At 45.1% G+C, this 8,124-nt stretch overlaps 1 protein-coding gene across 1 annotated transcript; it reads left to right on the forward strand.

Moving 5' to 3' along the window:
• The first annotated feature begins 4,302 nt into the window (after window positions 1-4,302).
• SMIM42 (small integral membrane protein 42) lies at window positions 4,303-4,515 on the forward strand. The gene has a single exon (XM_068994069.1). It carries the CDS (start codon window positions 4,303-4,305, stop codon window positions 4,513-4,515), a length of 213 nt encoding a protein of 70 aa, XP_068850170.1.
• Window positions 4,516-8,124: the final 3,609 nt, after the last annotated feature.

Raw genomic sequence — 8,124 nt, forward strand, 5'->3', positions numbered from 1 at the left:
AAACCACAACCCCAATAAAGCATCAGCCTAGAGAAGGAGAAAAGGGCATAAAAGATAAGAGACGGAGAAATCTAGTCTGATTGGGGAGATAAGACCAATATACCTGAATCAAGGAAGGATAACAGACATAGGCAAGAACGCTAATGGATACAGAATGTCTTTCAGGAGGGATGACAATAGTCTCAAATTAAATTGTGATAATGTTTGAAGAATCCCATGAATCTACAAAAAAATAAAATTGAACTGTATGTTTATTTTTTTTTGGCTGTGCCACACGACTTATGGGATCTCAGTTCCCCAACCAGGGATTGAACCTGGGCCACAGCAGTGAAATCCCAGAATCCTAACCACTAGGCCACCAGGGAACACCCCTGAACTACATACTTTAAATGGGTAAATTGTGTGGTATGTGAATTATATGTCAATAAAGACGATTAATTTCTTTTTAAAAAGACACAGACCACTAGCTGTATTGGACCAGGAGAAGAGAGACCAGAATTCCAGTCCTTTACTTATTGTGCCAAAAACTGTGTGACCTTGTTTATGGTTGCGCAATTGCCCAGTCCTGTCCAACTCTTTGCAGCCCCATAGACTATTTCCTCTGGAGCTACTGAAAGGAGTTCAAACTGTCTGGCCTCCAGGCTCCTCTGCCCATGGAATTTTCCAGGCAAGAACACTGGAGTGGGTGTTGTTTTCTACTCCAGGATATCTTTCTGACCCAAGGATCCAACCCGCTGTCTTGCATCTCCTACATTCGCAGGCAGATTCTGTGTGACTTTGGTCACTTTCTTTTCTCCTGCCTCATTTTCCTCACCCGTTAGATGAAAGCATTGGAGCAGATGACCTGTAAGATTCCTGTCTTAGTTTCCTGGAGTCGTTGTAACAAATGACCACAAACTTAAAACAACAGAAAGTTATTCTCTCACAGTTCTGGAGGCTATAAGGCTGAAATCAACACCATACTCCCTCCAAAGGCCCTAGGTGAGAACGCATCCCTTGTCTTTTCTGGGTTGGTTCCTAGGCTTGTGTCTCCATCTTTCTCTGCTCTGTCTTTCCACTTGGATAATCCAGTATAAACTCCTCTCAATATCCTTAATTAAATCAGATCTTTTGCCATATACAGTAGCATTCACGTGTTCCAAGTGATTGACATAGATATCTTGGGGAAAGGGAGGTAATTCATATATAGATCTTTGCAAGTTTATAGGAGAGTTGAGAGAACGAACTTGAGAAAATTTGAACTGCTTTACATTCTCTAAACACCTCTCTCCTCACTTCCCTTCCTTCCTAGTTTGTATTTAAAATAACTTCCATCTGTATGGAATTTTATGGTTTGAAAAGTTATTATGCATTTGTCAGCTCATTGCAATCTCATAAAAACCTGTAGATTTGTTATTATCACTATAATTTCATTTCCAATGAGAAAATGGAGGGTGAGAAAAATTAAGTGATCTAACCAAGGTCACCGACGCTGGAAGGTGCTAGGGTTGGACTCCGGCCTTTGTCTTTGCCCTCCACATCCTTTGGTTCCCATTCTACTGTCACTTGCCTGAATCTTGGTATAGCATCAAAAGGTTCTAGACCAGGATAGGGTAGATGCACTTGGAGTAAATTCAGTTCTCCCTATTCTTCCTGCTAAGCACAGCTGGAAATCCTGGACACTTCATATAAAATCAACATAGGAAGATCTGAAAGGTGGGAAGAAGGCAGACTGGCGAGGGCTGTTGGAACCCAAAGATTGACATAACAAGAGCTCCTGGGTTTTCTTGCCTTGTATATATCCTGGACTGGATGCTAGAAAACCTGGAAATGTCAACAGGCACAGTCAAAATGAAGTCCGAAGCAAAGCCTGCTTGCCAAAGGACAAGAAAAAACGCAATTCAGCAAGACAGAAAACCTTTGGACAATCACTGCCTTACTCCAGCCAAACACCATGGAAAAAAATCATGGTCCCACCTCCAACCCTATAGGAGGTACCCTTCCCCACACCCCATTCCTCATCAGAGCAGTTAGTTTAAGAGGAGAGTGGGGAGCCTGAGCTTTCATTCCTGCCCAGAGGTAGTGAGCTCCCCCTCCGGAGGTAATAAGACACCCTTCACCTTCTATACCAGAGTGTCAGAGGAAGCCGCCTGGCAAGTGTGAAATCCCACATCCACGCTGCAATAAGGAGTGACCTCTCCCCTCTCCCCTGGGTGAACAAACGGGCCTGAGTGGAGAACGTGGACATTCAGTCCTGCCCGGTGTTTGTGAAGTGATGAACCTTATCCACAACTAGCATGATGTTAGAGGAACCCTGCTAAAACAGAAGATTTAAACACAAATCGGAGTCTCATTACACCGAAAATGTTCAGCAGGCAATCGAGATCATAAATCACACCAAGAACCAAGAAAATCTCATCTTAAATTTTAAAAGACAATTGGCAGAGGCCCAAACCAAGATGATACTGAAATAATCCGACAAGGATTTTGAAGAATCACAAAAATGTCTCAACAAACAATTTTAAAATAGAAAATCTCAGTGAAATAACTGAAGATATAAAGAAGAACTAAATGGAGATTTTAGAACTAGAAAATATAAGCATAAAAATTAAAAACTCAATGGATAAGCTCAACAACAGAACGGAAGGGAAGGAGGAAAAGATTCAATGAACAATGAACTTGAAGATCGAACAATATAAATGACCTGAGTCAATTATCCAAAAGGAGTAATTTGGGTGAAAATAATACTTTCCTTCTCCTCTTGTGTTTTCTAAATTACGTTTGAAAATTAAAGTGAAAAGTATCAGTTCAGTTCAGTTCAGTCGCTCAGTCGTGTCCGATTCCTTGCAACGCCATGAATTGCAGCACGCCAGGCCTCCCTGTCCATCACCAACTCCCAGAGCTCACTCAAACTCACGTCCATCGAGTCGGTGATGCCATCCGGCCATCTCATCCTCAGTCGTCCCCTTTTCCTCCTGCCCCCAATCCCTCCCAGCATCAGAGTCTTTTCTAATGAGTCAATTCTTCGCATGAGGTGGCCAAAGTATTGGAGTTTCTGCTTCAGCATCACTCCTTCCAAAGAACACCCAGGACTGATCTCCTTTAGAATGGACTGGTTGGATCTCCTTGCAGTCCAAGGGACTCTCAGGAGTCTTCTCCAATACCACAGTTCAAAAGCATCAATTCTTCGGCGCTCAGCCTTCTTCACAGTCCAACTCTCACATCCATACATGACTGCTGGAAAAACCATAGCCTTGACTAGATGGACCTTTGTTGGAAATGTAATGTCTCTGCTTTTGAATATGCTATCTAGGTTGGTCATAACTTTTCTTCCAAGGAGTAAACGTCTTTTAATTTCTTGGCTGCAGTCACCATCCGCAGTGATTTTGGAGCCCAAAAAAATAAAGCCTGACACTGTTTCCACTGTTTCCCCATCTATTTCCCATGAAGTGATGGGACCAGATGCAATAATCTTCGTTACTATCTAAATGTTAATTTCAAAGAATGTAGAAGAAATATTTAATAAAATTATATTGTAAATGGAGGTGGTAAAGGGACTTAAAGGGAGGTGAGTTTTCTACACTTATCTCCAACTGACAATGTGAACACCAATGGATCTCCATGACGATGGAATCATTCCATACCTTGATTTTAGGGTTGAAACTACTTGCATGATAAAATGCCTATACATATACTATATGCACACGTATACTATATGCACACATTTGTTTCTAAGTCCATTTACTGGTTTTGATTTTGTACTATAGTTACACAAGATTAGCCACTGGGGGACCCTGGGGAACACTGGGTGAAATATACATGGAACCTCTCTGTATTATCTTTGTAAATCCCTGTATATCTAAAATAATTTCAAAATGAAAAATTTTTTAATGAAAGAGGATTGAAGGGGAAACTTCACAGGCACTTAGGGAGTTCCCATTTCACTCTGGAGGCCAGATATGAAGGGAGGTGGTGCCCAGAGGACGGAGTGTTCTGGACAGGAACCTTCAGTCAGACCCTCACCTTATCCTCAAGTGACATCACAAAGCCTCAGAAGCCCCACCTACCACTCAGAAGTCTTGCCAGTTGAACTACATATCAGGCCTGTGTTTGCTTTGGAAGCAGTTGTTCAACCTAGCTGAGCAAACTGATCTGCCTGTTCAGTTACATTGGAAGGAAAATGGCCCCATGTGAGCAACAAGTTCAACCATTTGACACTCGTTCCTAAGCTCTTACAGAGGGCAAGACCAATTCTCCTCGTGTTTTCTTGGTTGTGTGGGCAGTCTGCTTCTACCACATATCTCAGCTGTCTTTGAGAAACCTATGTCTTCCCCACAGCTTCCAGCCTTCTTATGGGACAAGCATACACTGACCACTACCATATCTGATCCTGCTTCCCTGGTCAAAGTCCTCTTCTTCTTTGCACTCTTGATGACTCTGGTCACTCTACTTATCCTAGTCTGGAAGGTAACTAAAGACAAAGGCAACAAGAGCAGAGAACCAGACCAAAGAAAGGAGGCGACACTGCTGGCGTGAAGACCTATGATTCTTGGTGGAGACTCCATTGAGGGGAAGACCTGGAGGCCAAGAGGTGGACCACTTAGGAGCTGTCTTAATGGTAGAGCATGGGAAAGAACTGCTTCGGGCACTCCATCCCCCCTGCCAGATGCTCCCCTTGGCCTCCTCCTCTATGACCACTTCCGCTATAATTCACATGCATTCTGCTGCTCTTTGTCTTCTCCAACTCCTGAATTTAAATGTCTTCTCTCCGTGGATCTTTCCAGACTGAAATTATAAATGGCTTTTGATCTTTGCATTAACAAATGAAAGGGAAAAACACATGGAGGATAAAAAAATCACTTACAAAGCCCAAATTTTTAAAATTGGATATATGTTGACTCTGGGATATTGAAATTATTGGAAACTCATAGCATCTCAAACTCTACAATAAAACCATAGTGGAAGCTCAGTTCCAGAAGATCCTTGAAAGGGTCACCTACTCTGAATTCTAGGTAAAACTCCCCCTCCTCCTCACCTAATTCTGGGAATAAACAGTATTTCCTCTCAGAAAACAATTTGAAGTACCAAGTACTTTTTCTCTTTTCTTCCCCATCCTCCAACTTTGTGGGCTGGCAAATTTTTAAAATAGCATATTCTAAAACCATAATTTTGTTTGATTTTTAAGAATCTTTTCTGAATTTGGAACACATTAACTTCCTTTTCAAATGAAATCTAAATTAAAGCCACAATGTTTTGAAAATCCATACCCTCAGAAAATTAGGCTTGAGTACACAATGCCCGCTATCTGGGTTGTGTACTTCGGGTCTCAACCCATGGTCATTCATACCCTTTCACTTTAACCCATAGAAATGAAGAAGCTTGCTCACTCGTTGCTGGGGAGAGGTCCCTATGCTATCAGACCCAAGAGGAGCCCACATGCGCCTCCCTCACACCTGCTTCCTCCAGTGCCTGGCAGTGGTGGTGTGTGTTTTGAGGGCTGACCAGCTTCAGCAGAGTCTGATTACAGGTGGCCCGCAAGAGGACTCAAGGCCTCATGGCCAAGGAAGCCGTAGCCCTCTCCCCTCTGGTAGAGCGGACCCTATATAGAGGCGGCTAACCTTCCCTTCAAGACGACTGTCACACTTTTTCTCAGTCCACCTTGCCTGCTTGGGAAGTAGGTTGGGCGGGAGGTGAGGTTGGATGGAGTGGAGTGGGAAATGAGGTGCGTGGGGTTCTTACGCTCCTCTTTTTGGGGAAGGGACGGTCCGCGAAAGGTCAGTCAAGCCTCAGAGTTGGCAGAAAGAGCCTCACCGCTCCTCACTGCCTCCAGATCGTTCTCTCCTATCCCGCAATGCCTTTATCCATCCAGCAGAGGGTTACTAAGCTCTTGATGTGTATCCGGCTCCGGACCTGGGAGCTCAGGATAGGAGAGCCTTCACAGCAGTGCCGGATGGATGTTAACCAACGACTCACAGGGATGAGCGCTTCATTATCAACTGAGAACAGTGCTCCGAAGAGAATGTGGCTTTGTGAGAGCGTGTATCAAAGGAAACTGACGTTGCCTGGAGGAACGTTTACCTGAGGAAGTCACTCCCAGCTGAGCTAAGACCTGAGGAGCGAGCGGAAGTTAGACGCTGACGGGTGTGGGCGGAGGGGCACGGCCTTCTAGACAGAGGTCAGCGCGTGCAAAAGCCTGTATCAGCAGGCCTGTTGTAAGAACGGGCCAGAAAGACGGTGATTCTGGAGCACGGACACGGAACCTTATGGAGCTGGAGAAGTCTGTGGGACGGGATCTCACCACACCCCTGTGGGCAAAACTAGTCAGGATGATGGTGAGGGGGATGGCTCAGTCCCCTCAAGTTCCTTGAATTAACAGCGCTGTGCCTGATTACGAGACTCCTGGGCCAGGTCACTCCATGCTTCCCGGGGACTCGAAGTCACCCTCCTCCCATTTCTTTCTGCCCTCCAGGATCTTCTCCCCAAACTTCTCACTCACCCAAATCTCTTCCTCTTTATGTCGCTCAGTCGTGTCCGACCCTCAGCGACCCCATGGACTGCAGCCTTCCAGGCTCCTCCGTCCATGGGATTTTCCAGGCGAGAGTACTGGAGTGGGGTGCCACTGCCTTCTCCCCGAATTTGAATACGTGCAGACAAATCAATCGGACTGCATTGTGAGCTTATGGCCACCTGATGGCAGCAGAGAGTCAGCAAACCTGGCCCCTGTGGCAACCCCCTCCTAAGCTGGGGGAGCCTCTCTCCTTCACCCTATGAGAGCTGGAAAGTTAGTCTCTAAGAGACGATAATCAGGTTATTTACGATAATGGGAACCTCTTATCCAGATCTTCTGGGCTAGAAATTTCATAATTTTTTAGCGTCAAATATGTGCTGGCTCTTAGCAGTATCTCTCTTCTGCTTAACTACACTATGAAAAGGACATTACGCCCACAGGTGGGAAGTTGAGTAAGGCTCAACTCCTAAACAGGCTAATTCTCTATCCAATGTCTCACAGCAGGGCCAGATTATCTTTCCTCTCCCTGCTGCCTCCTGCATTCATTGAGGATTAAGACATCTCCTGCTCAGAAGCATCTCTTCTTTTCCCTATCGGAAGTCTCTTTGCTCCACATTGCCACTAGCATGAGTTGATGTGCCCGGCATCTTCCTCTGTTGTCACCTCCTCTGGCTTCTCCCCAGCACCTTCAGAGAGGTCTGTCTGCAACTCCAGGTCCTGCACTTGTAGGGATGAAGTCAACAAATACCAACCACCATAGTGCACCATAGTGCATACACCATAGCGTAGGAGGTGGTGGTGTTCTGTAGCTCAGTCATGTCCAACTCTTGGCGACCCCATGGACTGCAGCGTGCCAGGTTTCCCTGTCATTCACTGTCTCCCAGAATTTGCTCAAACTCATGTCTATTGTCAATGATGCCATCCACCCATCTCAATTCTCTGTCACCCCCTTCTCCTCCTGCCCTCAATCTTTCCTTGTGGGTAACAGGAACCAGAGGGGAAAGGTAGTGGAAAAAGATAAGACATTGCTCCCTTCTGCAGGGAGTTTCTGAGCCAATTAGGACTGAGGGCTTTCTCAGTCACAGTGCCAGGCGGGTTTGAGAAAGGCCAGGGATGGGGTACTAATGGAAAGCTTTCAGCATTCTGAAGCCTGGGGAACCCCTGTGGGCTAAATCAATCAGGGGTGAGGGGCTCCCTGAAGCAGGGGAATTGTTAAGAAAATATATGGCTTGGATTTAGGAGTGGGAAGGAGCATGTGATAGACATAAGGGACAGTGTGTCAACCAAACAATGCATGAAGGGACGCAATGGGAAATCAGGTCTAGAATAGAGTACCAGTCAGTGGGAAAGGGCCTTGAATGCCAGATGAGAGTGCTGGATTTCAACTAAGGGGGACCCAGTGAAGATTTTTGACAAGGGAAGTGACAAGTGAAATAAACATTAAACAAGATTACTCTGACATAGTCAATGCGTCAGGCAAATGAGAGGAGAGACTGAATGGGAAGACCAGTAAAAATGCCAGCTGAGTAATAAAACTTTATGAAATTTCTGGTACTTTCCTGTTTTTGTGACTTTGCTCATTCTATTCCTTCCACTTGAAATGTCCTTTTGTAAACCTTTCTCTGCTCAATAGCTTT

The sequence above is a fragment of the Capricornis sumatraensis genome, chromosome 2 (assembly GCF_032405125.1).
Source record: "Capricornis sumatraensis isolate serow.1 chromosome 2, serow.2, whole genome shotgun sequence".
Taxonomy (NCBI): domain Eukaryota; kingdom Metazoa; phylum Chordata; class Mammalia; order Artiodactyla; family Bovidae; genus Capricornis; species Capricornis sumatraensis.